This window comes from Haliotis asinina, chromosome 9 (assembly GCF_037392515.1).
Source record: "Haliotis asinina isolate JCU_RB_2024 chromosome 9, JCU_Hal_asi_v2, whole genome shotgun sequence".
In the NCBI taxonomy this organism is placed as follows: Eukaryota; Metazoa; Mollusca; class Gastropoda; order Lepetellida; family Haliotidae; genus Haliotis; species Haliotis asinina.
The window spans coordinates 61,033,193-61,051,664 of NC_090288.1; the positions used below are offsets into that span (position 1 = coordinate 61,033,193).

The 18,472-nt window shown below is 39.8% G+C and overlaps 1 protein-coding gene across 1 annotated transcript; it reads right to left on the reverse strand.

Annotated features, from left to right (window-relative positions):
• Window positions 1-6,282: 6,282 nt before the first annotated feature.
• LOC137296936 (uncharacterized) lies at window positions 6,283-11,267 on the reverse strand. The gene is made up of 8 exons (XM_067828848.1): window positions 11,226-11,267; window positions 9,843-10,096; window positions 9,098-9,144; window positions 8,787-8,828; window positions 8,077-8,263; window positions 7,668-7,714; window positions 6,790-6,984; window positions 6,283-6,320 (listed from the first exon to the last, which is right to left on the reverse strand). The coding sequence occupies exons 1-7, from the start codon at window positions 11,264-11,266 to the stop codon at window positions 6,805-6,807; spliced, it is 798 nt and encodes a 265-aa protein (XP_067684949.1). The 5' UTR covers window position 11,267; the 3' UTR covers window positions 6,283-6,320; window positions 6,790-6,804.
• Window positions 11,268-18,472: the final 7,205 nt, after the last annotated feature.

Consider the following 18,472-nt stretch of genomic DNA (forward strand, 5'->3'; position numbering starts at 1 on the left):
AAACTTCAAACCAGACTGAAAGGTCTGTTTTTAATTTAAACATATTTTATTCACAATGTGAAAAGTTCTTTCAACTCATATAACCCCTCTCCAAAGACATTTACAATCACTTATTACATCACAAGAAAATTTTAGTAACAAAGAAAGGCTGAGGGTTATCAGAGGGAAATGCTATAATACAAAAGGTGTATAGAGGGAAGACTGCTGGGATCGTTTAGATGTATTGATGTACATTTTTTAAAATAATTTCATTTTTATGGTTTGTCAGATGTGCAATGCCGTTTAAAATAACAGATAATTAATCACAAAGTTACTACCACATACATCTTGAATAACGTTTCGCACTGGTTTCCACATGCGCAGGATGGATCAGTGACTAGCCCTACTCGATACAGATCGTAACTTAATCTACTAGCTTCATGGCTTAACTGAGTATGTAAATTTTTAAATTTTGTAATGCCATAGGAAATGTACGGTGGGGCCGAGTTATATGACGTTATAAAGTGAATTAAAAGAAGAATATTTGGGAAGTCCGGTAATAATTATTCTCGCAGCTTCGGTCTGCAGCCTTTCCAGTTTTGAACTTAGTTCTTTTCCGCAGCCATCCCAGACTTCGCTTGCGTATTCAAAGTGAGGTCTTATATAGGTTTTGGAAACAATATTAGATGCATGGGAGGACCATTTGCCGTTCGATGAAAGTATTATCCCCAAATGTTTATGATTTTCTACAGTTTTATCAGTAGTGTCGTCAAATAATAATTTAATCGAGCAAGTATTATCTTTAAGTGAGAAAAGTACTGATTCTGTCTTATCTGGATTGTATGCTATGAACCACTTGTTTGCCCAGGCGTTTTACCGTCTGAGATTTACGTTTAATGAGGGTTCTATTTTGTTAAGATTTCCAGACACCTTGCCTAATGATGTGTCATATGCAAATAGTCGCGTAATGCAATCTAACTCATCAGCAATATCGATATCATTCACATAAACAATGAATAAAAACGGACCCAACACTGATCCCTGTAGGACGCCAGCTTGGAGTAACCTTGGTTTAGATATGGCTCCGTTAACAACGACCTTTTGATAGCGCTACATATGTAATTACATAACCACTCTAACAGTCCACCTTTAATACCATACATTTCCAATTCATGTATAAGCTCTCTGTGCCAAACACGATCAAAAGCCTTCAAAACATCACAAAAGACCATGCAATACTGGTCTTTGTCATTTAGAGTTTGGCATATTTGATGACATATTTCAATTAAATGATGGACAGTCGAACTTCCAGCTTGAAAACCAACATTGTGGTCTAAATATATGTTCTGCATATGATCTAATGTATATCATCATCATCATCATCATCATCACCATCATCATCGTCATCATTTTTCTTTCCCTCATCTGTAGGAGATTAGATGCGTGTTACATTAACAAGACAGCATGAGTATGTACTGTAAGAAGAGAGTCAATTCACTGATAGAGAAATATGACGTGATAAAGATAAGTTAGAGGTGGTTGAGGTAGCACTCATGACATGTATATAATACAAAGGTGCGGAGTTTATATTTTATGATCGCCAATGCGCTGGCGCATGGTCGAGGGACGAGTCGAGTGGAGTACAATGTTGGATCGGTGCTCGCAGAGTAAGCTGTATCCATCATTATGAAGCCGTGATAAGTTAACATGGCCGACATTCAAGAAGAGAGCTGAGTGAAGGTGAAAGTCGAGGAGAACGTCTGGGCCAGTGCACTTGTCCTGGGGACGTTCCATGATGTATTGCATGATAGTTTCTTCATCACAGTTGTCCAGGTGCACATGGAGAATCAAGGGGAGAGTATCGAGGGTTTAATTCCCAAAGATTTCATGAATTGACTTAAGAGCTCTTCAACTACTGGCGATGTATCTCAGGAGATCTGTGTAGATTTGATTTACAGTGTGCACATTATAATATTGTTGTCTTGGAGTAGCAATCCAGAGCTGAGCCAGGGAGAGGAATGCTGTTGAGAGCCAGAGACCAAGGTAGACAGGAACTGGGTTGCATGTGAAGATGCGGGAATATGGCAAATCTAGGTCATTATGGATGCGAGTGAGTCATTGAGTTTAGTTTTACGCCGCACGCAGCAATATTCCAGCTATATGGCGGCGGTCTGTAAATAATCGAGTCTAGACCAGACAATCCAGTGATCAACAACATGAGCATCGATCTGCGCAATTCAGAACAGATGCCATGTGTCAACCAAGTCAGCGAGCCTGACCACCCGATCCCGTTGGTTGCCTCTTACGACAAGCATAGTCGCCCTTTATGGCAAGCATGGGTTGCTGAAGGCCTCTTCTACCCCGGACCTTCACGGGTCTTATGAATGCGTCGAGTCCACTTTGTCGAGTATAATCTTGAAGGAAGGAGATGCTGTACAGACAGCTGGAAGAGTGACATGATCAGTCTGGGTCCCGTTCCTCAAATAGCGCTAAGATGTTCGTAACTCCCATACTTTAACATAGACTTACAATAGTCGTAGCTCTACGATCGCCTTGACCCAGGTCGTGAACAGGCGCATGGGTAGAAAACGGGGTGGGGGTGGAGGGGTGTAGTGTTATATTTACGAACGTGATATACATGAAGATGGATAGAACACCGTCGTGTCTTACCCCTTGCCAGGTTGGACAATGTGGGGAGTGACAGCCATTTACAGCAACTATATGCTGTTGAGGTCCGAGCGTCAGTTAATAAGTAGTCTCAGAGATTTGCTGTTGAGTATCAAAAACCTGTTTATTATCAATGAATGCAGGATACCTTACTTGCCTAGTTCAACATTGTGGCTGATTTATAAAATATAAATAACACACATAGCCTTACACAAAATTACAGTATGATTTCTTAAAGAACCTTTCCCACTGTTGATAAAAAATCATCAGAGGAATGATGTGCTCTAGGAATGATGTGAAAGATAATCAGGAGTAAAATCATTTACTATCTTTATAAGAGAGTATCATTCTGAAATTGCTTTGATTTGCCCCCCTGAGAGCTACGTTTTGTTTCTTCATGTTGTGTTTTTATGACTAGTGCCCCTGCAAAGCCAGCAAGTTAATCTTAAAGCAAACATCTGAAGTTTTCTAATATCTGACTCTATGGTTAAGGTATCATATATAATACTACAATAAGCAAACGTTAGTGACATAAATGATGTATTGACTTAATACATCAACTTTGAAAGCAGTGAATCTAAGGGTACATCTTCTTCACAATTTCCTTCACATGTTTATTCGAAAGACAATCATATTGCAAGACCAAACAATGATGATGTATTACTTCTGCTGTAAGTATATCAAGCGCCATGAATATATTTGCGCACTGACTGAAAGACTTTGATTCCTATTTTCCAGTAGAAGTTAAAGTTGTTTCTCGTAGCTCACCTTGTTTCTCGTAGCTCACCTTATCATCGTGTCTTCATGTTCTTCATGCATGACACTATTAATAAGGCTCTAATTATAAGGCTAAAATAATAGGGCTGTGTGAATAACTGTTTGATTGGTGTTGTGGAAGTTTGTGAGTCAAAGATAAAGCACATTGCAACTTTATGGATGACAACTTCGTTTTTATTGCACTTTTGCTTGACATCATTTTAGAATGAAACATGCAAGTTTATGTATGACACTATCTTGTTTGTTACACAAAGTGACGTTTCGATGTAGATCCTTATTCCTTTATCAAGCTTTAGCTCAATACAACAAACAAGAAGTTGCCATCCATAACGTTTTGTCCGGAGTATTTGTTTGAGCCGCTGCAAACGACGGTAGTTCTACGAGGACACAGCGGTTGAGCAGTATCACAGGAATATCTAGTCCAATTGCATGCACGGATAACTACAGTATCAAATGTGATTGTGATTGTCAAGGTGTATTGATATATGGTTAGTCTGGTCTTGGCAAATTGTATCCTTGTCTGCTACAAACGGGCATTCTGATATCCTTTCATATTATAAATCTATAGCTATGCTAAGTAAAAATTGTATCCAATAATTTGCTTTCTTGAAATATACAAATAATATAGTTTATATCATTAAAAACGTGGGATTTAATCGCACGATAAATATGCTATAACTAATCACGTTTCTTACAAACACCTGGTCTTGGGGAACGGGATGCGATGGGTAGCTAAGCCTGAGTTCGATTCCCCTGATGGGAACAATACGTAAAATATTGTCGTCCCTAGAGGTGGATGACGTTCACTCGAGTGAGAACCAACTGATTAATAGAATTATATGTTTTCTATCTTTAAAGTTTGGAGATGAAATTGAGCATACCTGATGAAATTTGACACCTTTACCTACCCTGCTCTGCAAACCCCATGGGGCTCTAATGTTCAAGTTTCATCATGTGTGCTCATATTTAATCTCCAAACTTTTAAGATAGAAAACATGTAATTCTATCAATCAGGTGTAGCCTAAATGTCACAGTATGAAAGATCAAATGTATGTTAAAATGTATACAAGTATCGTATAAAAAGTTTAGTAAGTTACGGAATGCGTTCCCAGTTTCTCCAGGTTTGTAGATTCCAGAATCGGACGTCCATCTTCTCGTAAACGATTTCGAATGGTTTGCGTCGACTAATTTGGAATGATATGTGATATGTCATTTATCAGTGTTACCTATGCGTTTTTTCTTTTCTTTTCTTTTCTTTTTTTTTGAGAGTATACTTGTAACTTTCTACTGGAACAATACTGAACGACATAGCCAACTTTCGTATAAAATCACTGTTATCAATGGGACATTAAAAGAATTCGAATATGTTTAGCTAATGTTGGAAACACATAGTATTTCCTTGGGAAAATACCGTTCACGTAAATCGCCATAAGCCTTACATACAAACAAGCAGTCGTTTTCAGCATACTTCTTTTTAGAAACATCACAAAATATTTCTTTTCTTGGCACAGTGGAATAGAGCTATATCCTTAATATGATGCCCTTGATATATGTTAACATTTCTCAATTTTGAAGCCCAACTACATTTCCCATGACTCATATCTAACAGTATTAACATTTCTTGGGTAATATTGATATGAATAACAGTTCATACCAATATTGTATGCACCGCTTGTAGTCAGAGATATATGGTTTGATGTTGACGTTTTCACACCAATATTTACATGCTTGCACATGAACTCTGTCAATAAAACTGCTAATCGTACATCCAGAATCAATGTCTAGTCCCCATGTTTAAGAACCATTCAATGAACTTGACATCACTTTACCATCAAAAACCTGTAAGATAACGTCATATGATAATTGTCTAAGTTTCGAAAGACATTTTCAAACGCCAAATAATTCTTTTCTAGAGTGAAACGATGAACTATTGGCTAATTCCTAGAAAACAATATCCTGGTACTTATTCTACGATCCCCTACTTTTACAGCTTTTACTGGCTTAAGAAAAAAACATGATTGTATTGACGGGTCTTTGCTGTAGGAGCAACTAAGATCTCTAGGTGTGAATGGCAATATGTATAAAACTATTTTATCACTTTATAAAAATGTCAAATGTGCTGTGCGTATTCATGGGCAATACTTCCTGCTTCTATCTTCAGTGTGTTTTAAAACAAGGTTGTTCACTGTCACCAGTTATGTTATGATTTTTTACAGCATTTATAATTATGTAACTGTAGTTCTGGAAACAGTGGGTTTCCACTGCTGGATGAAATGTATAAAGTTAATGACTTTTTCATTGATTCTTCAAAAAATCGGCATTTTCCAAATTAAATAGGTTTCGGTGCATTGTTCTCAGTGGCTGTTTATTCGGGCTCGGCCACGCCCCTATTTACCATTTTCGGTTCCTTGCGCATCTGATGGTGGTTCAGATGGTATATGGCTCGACAGCATTTACTGTTGTCTTCGTAAGACAAGGGAAACAAACCTATCTACACCAGATGAAATAGCATTTTCGTCCTAGTAATCCACGTCTGAATGCATAATAAAACGTGAGATTAATTTTCCACACAAATGTTGAAGCGCGTCATGCTAATGGTCTTCAAATGATTATAGCTTCCAGAGCTCAAGATCAATTTCAAGTGACGCAAATTCAACCTCTGAACGTCTCTTGTGATAATACAGATGTATACGCATGACAGTGTTTAACATATGTTTTCAGTTGTATTAGCGCTTCAATTGACTTGTGACGTCAAGTTTATACGATAAGATACCGTCCATTCACAGCTGAATGAAACAAATGCAGGGTATTGGATTCAAGTAACATGTGATGAATAAATATAGACTCAAGAAAAGACAATTCTACACAACTACATTTTATTCAGGCAATGGCTATATCTGCAAGGAAACAAGTGTATCGAATTACACATTTGAATAAACAGTCATGATTATCTTATTGTTAACAAAGCATCAATACAAACACAGCCGAAGTTGCTACCATTAGCTTCTAATCTACCCTATATAATCTTACGACTTACTACCATTTTCATGAATATAAGCATGGGTATAGATGAATACGTTGTCGTTGTCGTCCAAAAGCATTATATCTCCAGAGTTATACTGAAGTGTCAGTTGGTTCCAATTCAAGGTAATGACAAGCCCCACAGCAACCTGACAAAAACCTACAATCAGGAGTTCAAAATTCTGTTTCTAGATGAATTCGTTTTCGGTGTCTCTCTATCTCCAGAGTAATGACAGTAGCGATATACCAACCACACTCTTCTATCGAATAATCTTTGACAATACATACGAACTGTCACACCAAGTGTGAGATTTTAATGTAGGTGCGCCTTATATACATCATTACCGGAAGTTTGGTCGTTCAGGCCGTGACTGTGCTGGCAACGATAGGAGCACCGGTGGTGGCGACAGGAGCACCGGTGGTGACGACAGGAGCACCGGTGGTGACGACAGGAGCAGCAGTGGTCATCGCTGGAGCAGGGGTGCTGACAACGATGGTGCCAACGGTCGTTTGCGACAATGCAGCCTCATGCTCGAGATGCTGGAAAACGTCAAAGATGAAAACATCCATCAAAATCAACTTTCCTTCATTCTTTATTCCAATACAAAAGACGCGTTACGAGTCTGAAGAGACACAGAAAGTGTACTTTGAAGCCTCTTTGTGGCGCGCCTAAGGTTAGTTTGTAAAATATTTGATATTTTGTTTAGTTTCAAAATGCTTTCTTATATTTTCAAAGGGAATGTATCGTAAACAGGTAAGGTACATGCTCTCAGTTCCGATCCCATGGTTTAATTCATATTTGGTAAAGTAGCCTCCAAATGAAGAAAGTGCATGTACAGCATACTGTCGGGGACGACATTCCGGTATAGTATAGTTTTAAGGAGCCTCACTGATTCAAAAACATCAGGAGGAAAGTGTCACTTTTAATTATATCTGTGACATTAATAACATTTGTAATATTCTATCATTATCCGGCACCTGTCGTGTAACAGTCAAAATCTCATGTGCCATTTCCAAACAGATAATGTATCATTAAACATTGATATCATTTGTAATGTAACAGGCTTTAACAAGAGTATGTGAGTGACAGCTTTAAGTGTCATGTGGCTATGTTCATTCCCCGGTACCTCTGACCTGTCTGTTTCACATATTCTGTAGAAATTTTACTGCATGTTATATGAATGTGAAGTAAATCTAAATTGAATCTCCTTGCTCGCCCTTACCCTAATCAGCATCTGATCGAAGCCATGAACCTGATCGTCTTCAATTTCTGCAACAAAACAAAAACACAAAAAATAAGTCTGTTGAGAAAAATACGTCAGTGTGTTTATCCAGAAGAGCGGGTAGCGTTGCTGAGAAGAACAAAGGAGCGGCACGGGGATGAGGGATGCAGTAAATTGAAGACCGAAAGCTGAATAGGCTCCTGTTGGTATCAAGAGACGTCAGATGTTGTTAGACCATGACAAACTTGTGGTAGATAATTAGGAGTCCAGTGTATGCAGTCGTTGTCGATTAAAAGGAAACGATACTCAAGGCTCATCTCTTCCGGGTGATGCGTGACATCTAAAGTAGATATAGAGCTATAGAAATTGACCTACTGTTTGTTTTATTTATTGCGTATTATATACCCACGTGACATGAGGTCAAGGACGGCTGCATAGCCCTTTTGGTCGATGTACTGGGTGAGTGTATTGTGCTCAGCAGCATACAGGATCTCCAAGAACACCCGCATATCGGCGTGTGAGAGATTGTCCTCAATCTTGTGAGCAAGGTGAAGTTCTCTCAGGAAGTTAAACAGGTCGGAACCAGCTTGTCGCTTCTGATCAAGGAAACAAAACATTTTATTTTTTAGGAATATTTGAGCGAATTAATTAAGTTCATCTACTGATACGCAGTAAAGACTGGTTGGTACGAACGAATGACAACATATGAACACCCCAGCACCAGATGTGTATTTAACATCAGTATAATTTCGGACCTACGAAGATCCCGTTTACAACTGGTGTTCAGGAAATCATGCTTCTCGTAAGAGTGTGTAGTCGAGGTCGGTGACGTAGGTGGCACATGTCATCGTATCCCATTTGAGCAGATTAATGCTCATAACGTCACTCACTGGATTGTCTTGGTCAGATTTGATTCAATTCAGAATAAATCATGTAGCTAGAAATTGCCCCCCCCCCCCCCTACCCTCCCTGCCTCCCTACCTCTCTATCTGTGTATGTATGTAGCTGTGCGTGTGTGTTTGTCATTTACATTATCTTCGTCATCACTTACTGTGTTACATGTATACCTTGTTGACTGACTGATACCATAAATACTGACGTTTGGCCAAATCTACTCACGACAACTACCGTTGAGCCTGAGCCCGAGCCTTGCTGTAGATGCTGAAACAGAACCGTATATATATGTATTGGGTTAGGCGGCTGCCTTCGTGCTCTAACGGTTGGGTGGCTATCGTTGGGAACGTGTGTTCGAATCCCGGATAGGACTTAATTCAACACAAGTACTACAATCTATACTTTACTCAGAAAGTGTTATTACATATGCATTGCATTCAGTATTTCAATATGCGCCCTCTTTGGACTTTAATCAGGTTTTGCTGAGTGCGGCGTTAAACAGCAAAACAAACTTTAAAGAATAGTTTGGTACTTACAGCCTGAAGGTAACCCTCAAAGTGAGGAATGTCGTCTTTGTCCAAATCTGAAGATACATAAATCATGTGGACATATTTACTTCATGTGCTATTTGGTTCATAGAAATACATTTTGTCAAACATATCAAGGAGTCAGTTTCTGGTAAGAATTAGAAATAACTACATCAGGGTTATGTAACTAATAACGGCTTATTTTACTGGCGTGCACCAATTTCCACAAAACAACCCGAAAACAATAATATGGTTTAACATAGATTCATATATCTATGAATTCTCATGCTGACAAACACTACACTGTCATACAGGAGTAGATAGGCTCAGCCATGTGTGTGTGTGTGTGTGTGTGTGTGTGTGTGAGAGAGCATGTGAGTGTGTGAGTGTGTGTGTAATTACTGTTTTGTATCCATCTAAGAAAGCGTGTGTGTACCTGAGTGCGTGCTTGTATGCATTTAGTGTTTTGTGTCATTGGAAGAAAGTGTGTATCTCTGTGTGTGCGTGTAGTGTTTTGCGTCCATCTAAGAAAATGTGTACGTGTGTTTAGGTACCTCTGTGTGTGCTTGTATGTACATTATTGTTTGGACTTTATATGTGTGTAATTAGGATCCTGCCCTGAAACACTGTGTATGTAATTAGTTATTTCTATCCACCCGAATCTCATGTGTATAAATGGCGACCTGTGTCTTCATGAAACATTTGCTGTGAGTTACTGGTGATTTGTTTCAAGTTGACGTGCACAGATACATACGATCGATGAGGCGAATGATATTAGAGAAAGTCTGGGCTGAGATGAAGGCTGTGAGGGAGGCGCTGCCCTGCTCGGCAGCCTGGATCAGGTTGTGGTAAAGGTCCTTTTCAGCAACATTCATATGGGCAAACTCGTGGCTCTTCCGGATATCCTTCAGGTAGTCGGCGAATTTCTTAGGATCTGTGTAGTCGTGATGGCTGTTGGCCATGACGGCCGTCACTGTTACTATGGCAACAACTAGAAGTTTCATCATGCTGAAAGAGGACATACGTTCTTACAGATCATGCGAAGCCTGATTTGATACTGCTGAGTGATGACTGTGAAATGGTGAAATTCAGGATGGAGACTGGATTCGAATCCAAAGGTCCTAAACTCGGTTATTTCTGAGTCGTTTTGTGGTGGGAACATGCCTCAAACTGACTTTGAGGTTTTGAGCAAATGTTATCATTAATTAGAATATATTCGCAGTAGGTGTGCCGGCGTTCTTCTCTTAGGAAGTTCTTATACTACTCGCTACTCCCACGGGCAAGGACCAAAAAAAAAAGAGTGGAAGAAAACATGAAATATATTGCATCACCTTTAGTTATATCGATAATGGGTTTTAGTTCAGTTCACCAGGTTACCAAATTCAACGAAAAACCTGAAAGACCAGCGACTTTCTCTGGTTCCCATTTACATGGAGGCATGGTGACTCAAAGTCAAACCTCCGCTTTTGTCTAAAGTATTCCTGGCCCTTTGGTGATTAAACATAGACATGTGTCCCTTTGCTGTCAGTGATATTCACTGGCTCAGCTGAAGATGCGTAATGTTATGGTTGTCATTACGAAGACATGTCCAAATGCTGTTAGTATCATACACTCTAGTGTTGTTCTTGATTTGTCAGCTGAACTATTGACGTGCCTGTTCGTGTGTTTGTGAAAGATCCACTGGTAAAGCAGTCTGAGCTAACATTTCGGCCAACTCTTCGTATCAGTTGTGATTGGCAATGACGGTTTTGTCAACGCTGGTAATGACGACAATTTGAAATAATACACCTAATACCAGAGATGCACATGGGTAGTTCGTCCTATTTCCTTGACAGATCGACCGGCTTGTCACAATGTAATACATACGTCAAACACGGATACCCAGTCTTGACACTGTAAGTTGTGGTTGACCCCAGAAATATCAACAATGAAAGACGAAATCTCTGATTCTTAGTTTCCATTGTTAGATAAAGCAATTATTCACCTTAAAACGAAATGCGTTGAAATAAAAATCATTATACAAATTATATTACATAAAAACATGATTTTCAGACAGCTCGATGTACTATGCAATCCATTCATAAAACAAATAGAGAATCCAGTTAGCCTTTTTCAGGTGAGAAAATAAAAATTGTACCTGTCGTGTTTCACTGTTGGGAACACTCGCTGTGACTTCATGTGTCTCACTGACCTTCTTATACTGTGATAATCTACAGGATAGGCTCCTAGGAAGCTCACCTGACCAAGCCACTCCATGTCTGGATATAGGTCATAGTTATCGGTTTGACCTTGTGCTTGAAATCTCTTTTGACGTCCGTTAATGCGATACTTGCATTTCCAAAAGGTCTTGTATCAAGAATATAGGTACTAAAGTGTTACAGTTAATTTTGACTGAATATAAACACATGAGAAGTGGAAACGTTGCTCTCTTTGGAAATATACTACATGTCTAAAAAGTATTTCAAGGCATAAAATGTAAAAAAATCCCAAACAAACAAAAAATACTTCAAGGCTAAAGTTAAAAGAGGCGTAGGATATCACCGAAGAAGAGTTTATGGTAAAATGACATAGGTAGTCGTGGAAATTGAGGCAGAGCTTATGATAAAATGACGTAGGTAATCACGGGAAGCACTTCAGATTTTGTGGTAAAATGGTGTAGGTAACTGCGGAAAGTACTCCAAAGCTTATAGTAAAATGATGTAGGTAACTGCGGAAAGTACTTCAAAGTTTATGGTAACATGGTATGGGTAACTGTGGAAAGTACTTTAAAACTTATGGTAACATGGTATGGGTAACTGCGGAAAGTACTCCAAAGCTTATAGTAAAATGGTATAGGTAACTGCGGAAAGTACTTCAAAGCTTATAGTAAAATGGTGTAGATAACTGTGGAAAGTACTTCAAAGCTTATAGTAAAATGATGTAGGTAACTGCGGAAAGCACTTCAAAGCTTATAGTAAAATGATGTAGGTAACTGCGGAAAGTACTTCAAAGCTTATAGTAAAATGATGTAGGTAACTGCGGAAAGTACTTCAAAGCTTATAGTAAAATGATGTAGGTAACTGCGGAAAGTACTTCAAAGCTTATGGTAACATGGTATGGGTAACAGCGGAAAGTACTCCAAAGCTTATTGTAAAATGGTATGGGTAACAGCGGAAAGTACTCCAAAGCTTATTGTAAAATGGTATAGGTAACTGCGGTAAGCACATCAAGACTTATGCCCGAATGGCGTACCTCTTCGCTGAGTAATGACACAAGGTTTGTCCGATCGCAGTCTCGGGTAAACGTCTGAGAAAGCCAGGGGCAAATAACATATAAGAACCTAACACCGAGAATACAGGAGACGTTAGCTGCTGGAAATACGATGACCCACATGATTGTCAATTATCATCTGCATTTTATTAGCCACTGAACCTGAAATGAGTAACGGTGTGTATGCGTCAGTTTTGACATTTTTCGTTCCCGTGAGGATTATCCATACACTGTGCAATATGTGCACGTACCTTGTACATTGCTGGATCATCATAAATCATCATTTTGTGCCGTACACAACGTTAGTTAGGTGAGTGAGTGAGTGAGTGAGTGCGTTTAGTTTTACCATATTCCAGATGTATTATTTACAGCGGTCTGTAAATAATAGAGCCTGGTTCAGATAATCCAGTGGTCAACAGCATGAGCATTAATCTGCACAAATGGGATGCCATGACACGTGTCAACCAAGTCAGCGAGCCTGACTACCCGATCCTGTTATTCGCCTCTGACATCAAGCATGGGTTATTGAAGGTCAATTCTAAACCGAATCTTCACGTGTCTCGTCAGTTAGGAAAGGACAATATCTTTGGTGTTTAGTATTGTCTGAGGTCGATGTATATATTTGTTTCATATTTTCGTTACTTTCACTTTATATGGCATACTTTCACCATAATAAATGTCTCATGTCTCATGAAAATATTATAATGCTTCAGTGACAATAACAATGTCCGATGTTTGGTATTATAAATTTGGTATTATTCCAGGATGTGTTGATCAGTGGAAAACAAAGATACATGAATTTTGTGGAGCAATGCCTGTACCTCCTGGGTGAAGATCGAATCAGTCGTTGGATGTTCTGCTGTTCCCCATTCCCCGTGCTGCATGTGGAGCAACTGTTGAAGATTCTGTGGTGAATTACACCGTCGACGTACCCGTCTATCGATCTGATCCCAAAGGTGTTCGAATGGGTTTAGATTCGGGGATCTGGAAGGCCAGGGGAGGGTATTGATGTTGTTATTGGTAGTCAGGTAGTCCACTGTGGCATGCTGTGTGGGGCCTGGCGTTGTCCTATTGGAAGAGCTGCCGTTGACGGTCAACAATGTGAAGGACGTGCGGACGGAGAATCTAGTCGATGTATCGTTTTCCCGTCAGATTGCCTTGGACAAGCACAAGTTCCGATCTGCGGGTGTATGATTCCCCACACTATAACACTTCAATCAGCGAATCTGTCCACCTGCCTCATGCAGTTAGGAGCAAAACGTTCATGACGTCGTATGTAGACACGGTCTCTACCATTACGTCGATGTAGTCATGTCAAGGAGGGGCAACGTCTGGACGTTTGGCACGTATTCATACTTCTCGGACACGGTTCCTGATTGTCTGATCGGACACTCCTCAGGCTCGAAACTGTTCTTGTGCTCTGTCCCGGGCGTTGCGATGGCGGTCACGTGAGGATTCTAGGTCTTACTGATCTTGGACGGTCCTTTGTCGAATTTGTTTGACGAAATCGATCTCACAATCGAGTTATTGTGCAGGGATGAACGTTGAAGATCCTTGCCACCTTACTCTTTGATTCGCCAGGTTGCAATCGTCCAATTGCCTGATTTCGATCGGGAGCGTTGAGAATTTCCATTTTCGTGTACAGTACGTGCAAAGATCGTGGATGAAATTGGAATGTTATAGTCATATCCTGTACTCATGCTTTGCACGTGAGAAACAATCAATGTGCCTGATATTCGTGCTGCATGACATCCACGCACATCATGACAATCTAGATTGATAAAACCTTTCAACATAATTTTGGTTGCGTTTGGTCAAGCAAGATCTAAAAAATTCCAGAAACAATGTGCAATCCTAAAAAATGTATGAGTTTACATATGTGTACAAAATTGTAAGTATCTGTTTTGAATTTCACTTTGCGTTTCTTGTTTTGAAGAGTGTATTATGTTACGGGGCCATATTTGTTCAGGTGTACAACTGACTTGCCGTAGCATGTGTTTAAGACTGGTGTCGCTCTGGGAAGGGTTCAAATGCTTTTCCCGAACATATTTTGAAATCATAATGAAATAACGCTTAATAAACATGTTTTCAGGATATTACGGGGTTCGCAGAATCAGCAATGATGCTGTTGTGTATTCATGTTTTAGTTTTCTTTTCATTATAAGGGGCGGTGGGGTAGCCTAGTGGTTAAAGACGTAGACCCGGGTTCGACTTCCCACAAGGGTACAATAAGTGAAGCTCATTTCTGGTGTCCCCCGCCGTGATGTTGCTGGAATATTGCTAAAACAGGCCACTCACTCACTTGATTGTTTGGTCAGTCTACTGGCCTCCGTTGCAAGAAGTCTGGAGTGATGCCGTTTCGCGAACGCCTGTGGTGACGTGGTGTTTGGTCGATTTATTTCTGGCCAACCTAGTTCAATAGCTTCAAATGAAATAACGACATTTTGACGCCACTCTAGTTATCAAGGGGTTTAACTGAATGGATGTATTTGGTATCAACAATGTCACTGTATTTAAACAATTTGTAGAAATTGTCAGGTAGGAACAGTGGTAATACCTCCTGGATTGTTGAATGTTATACTTAGATATACAATTTATACACAGGAGGCGGGCGAACCCAATGGGTAAAGCGTTCGCTCATCACCATGATGACCCGGTTTATTTCCCAACGTGTGTAAAATGTGTGTAGATAACAGTGATATCGCATACTGAAAACGCGTTATAAACATAGCCACTATAGGTATCAATATCATTACGTCATCAATAAAGCTTTGAACTAATTTTCCCATGAGTGTTTTATCGCCTACATATGCAAAACATTTTCTTCATAGGTGTACTATAAATCACATGTGTATAAATGTCTGACACATGATCGTAAAGTGTTATCTTTGTGACCTCTTCTCGACGTTTGCTGGAGAATTAACCCGGATCTTGTAAAATATATCATTATTTCCAGTTGAGGCAGGTTAGATTGTTAGAGATTTAAAGTCTTGTTTCTGAGAGATGAGGGATATTGAAATGAGCTACCTTCGATGTATTGATTTGAGTAAATACTGTTGTTCTAACGTTTTGGAAGAAGAAACGTCAACTGCGTAATTTGTACAGTACAATCTGATTTGTTTGGTGAATGCCATCAAATGAACAGATCGATTCAGATGATATTAGTCACCTGATTGTCTGGTTCAAGCTCGATTTTCTATAGACATACGGCTAATAGTGGGAATATTCTTCAACACATGAACATGACATGGCAAGTCATTTCTGTTGTTATAGGACGGGACATTGCCCTTTTTACTTGTTTACGAACACACTCCAGCTAATCTGAACCAGATGGTGTGTGATTGACTTATACCAGACAGTAATCTTATCTTCCTTCACTCATGAACACTTACTATTATAGATCAAACTGACTGTTATCTTGCTTTGTCACACAGTAAACTTTGACTTATTTTGCAACATTTTGAACATGGTAAATATCTACACAACAGAGAGTACACACAGGAAAACTAGATATGACCAAACGATCTGACGGAAGTAGCTGAATCATGCTTACTCAAAGTAGAAAACACACAAACAACACCCTCAATGACACATACCTACTGGATAATCGTTTCTCGATTGTTTCCATTTTACACGCAACATTCTACATTTGTCTTCCCCAGAAAATATCCCACATATCAACTAAAACTGTTATAAATCAGTATGAACAGTACGTGGCTCACAGACGCTGATGGGCAATACACACAATAGCTGTTCATAATATAAGCGAAGGTATTATTATGTTTCACATTCATGGTTTTACGTGACGCTCGAACAAATGTGACAGGTACCCTCAAATGTTCATAATGGACGCAGAAAAATATCATTACTGTTGACTGTACCCACAACACAGCTCTTTGGTGTGAGTTTGGTTGTTTCTTTCCGGCAGTCATGTGCATCACTTAGTCCATCAGTCCACATGATCAATGATTCATTTGAGGCCTTGAAATTTTTGCATCAAAACGTTTTACACACCTTTACTTCATGGGAACTTCATAATGCCTTCAAGTGGCTTTTGAAATATTAATTTGACGGAGTCGGTGGAAAACCTGAAATTTACATATTGAATAGAATGCAGCAAGAGGGTTCGGGTAATTCTGGCACAGTCAGGCTGATCAAAATTTTCATAAGCTCAGCCCTTGCACCCTTTCACACACAGCACAGACAACAAATGGCACTTCTCCGAGGAAGTGCCACCTAGTCGAATCCACCAAGATCTGGAAACATACCCCACTCACAGAGGGCTGTACTGCTGTTGGGGAATATGGGCACAATCCTGATCTGCGCTTAGAGATAACAAGATACTACACCATGGGCGCTGAGAACAAGGGGGATCAAGACGACGGTCTACCTGAGATGCGAGAGAGGTATTTTAAAAACTAGGTACACTGCCATGTTTTCCATGGAAGTTGTTAATCACACCGCAGTCAATAGGGACATAAAATTTAATGACACGTGTAATTTCCTTCACGACGTACGGTCAGGATTTGTGTGTCGAATTCTGCTCAAGGTGTATAAAGAATTTTATAGTTGTCATGTCCTCAGCATTTCCTGAATGGTCTGGGGAGTCGAATATAAGGGAAGAACCGCACCATCATGTTGCTGAAGATACTGCGTTTGCACTTTGCTTGACATCCAGTGACAAGGTGTTGGACAGTGTCGTTAAATCTGTTCCGTAATGCGCATTTCATGTTTACATTTTGACGTAAAATCACACAATGACGGTTAACTGTGTGAAGTGACGGGTACTGAGCAGCAAACTCATTCCATTTGTCTTCATCCATGCAAGGGACTGAGCATAGCTGAGCCCTTCAACACACTGCACATAAACAAGGTTGCAGATTTGATATGGTAGTGTGCTTGCTTACACTCATGTCTGCCGTGTGATATACAGCCATAAACACAACCAAAATGAACGTTGAGATTCTGTCCAATATCTATAGCTCTTTTTAGTTAACAGTGGTATACTTCAATCATTTTCATCATTTGGTTTGGCATGATTCATAATGAGATGATCAGCCAAACAAATCTGTGTCAAAAAGCACAATGCAATTCTGTCATAAGAACCTCCACGACAATGGCGTCGTAACTGACACATACTGAGGGAAAAGAAAGGTAGAGGCTATGTTGTCTGATATCATTCAGCATATGAGGTTGTCTATTAGGGCTGTAATGATGCATCGAGCTATCGATGGATTGCAATTGTTGAGTCTCCAACAGCAATTAATTGATGACAAAGGAAAAATTATCAACGCATCAATAATATCGAATCTATGAGTGAGACTAGTTTTACGCCGCACTCAGCAATATTCCAGCTATATAGCGGCGGTATGTGAATAATTGAGTCTCGACCAAACAATCCAGTGATCAACAGTATGAGCATCTATCTGCGCAATGGGGAACCGATGACATGTTTCAACCAAGTCAGAGAGCCCCTTGAATAGTCACCCTTATTGTCTATTTCCTTGTGTCCCCATCCACAGTCCCCCTATTGTCTATATTCTTGTTTCGCCCAGTCAACAATACCGAACAGGTATGAGAAGACGGCTATACCATCAGTCCTTGTATTCGGCCCGATGTGTGTTGTGAAGCAAGACCACCTGATCCTGTTAGTTGTGTTTTACCACAAACATGGTTACTGAAGGCCAATATTCTAGCCTGGACCTTCAAGGGTACCATCGATAGTATGTGTGACTACTGATAGTGTAGAAACTGACTTCGGCTGATAAAAATGCAGCACAAAATACAATTCCGTTTTGTTTTTCCGTTTTCAGTATTGCAACGGTTGGTCGCAGTTGACTACATCTATCGCAATAGTTGTTTTCTCCTCAACAGTCACCCCTATTGTCTATAGCCTTGTTTTCGCCTCAGCAGTCACCCCTATTGTCTATATTCTTGTTTCGCCCAGTCAACAATATCAAACGGATATGAGAAGACGGCCATGCCATCAGTATTGAGGATTCGGTTTTGTTGCAACCGTTCATCTCTGGTGGAGTTTGTCTTGCATGCCCAAGTACTTATACACCTGAGCACACAGGAGATGTTAACTCTGCAAACAAGTAAACTGAGTGATCGTCCTTCTTCTATGTTTCGACC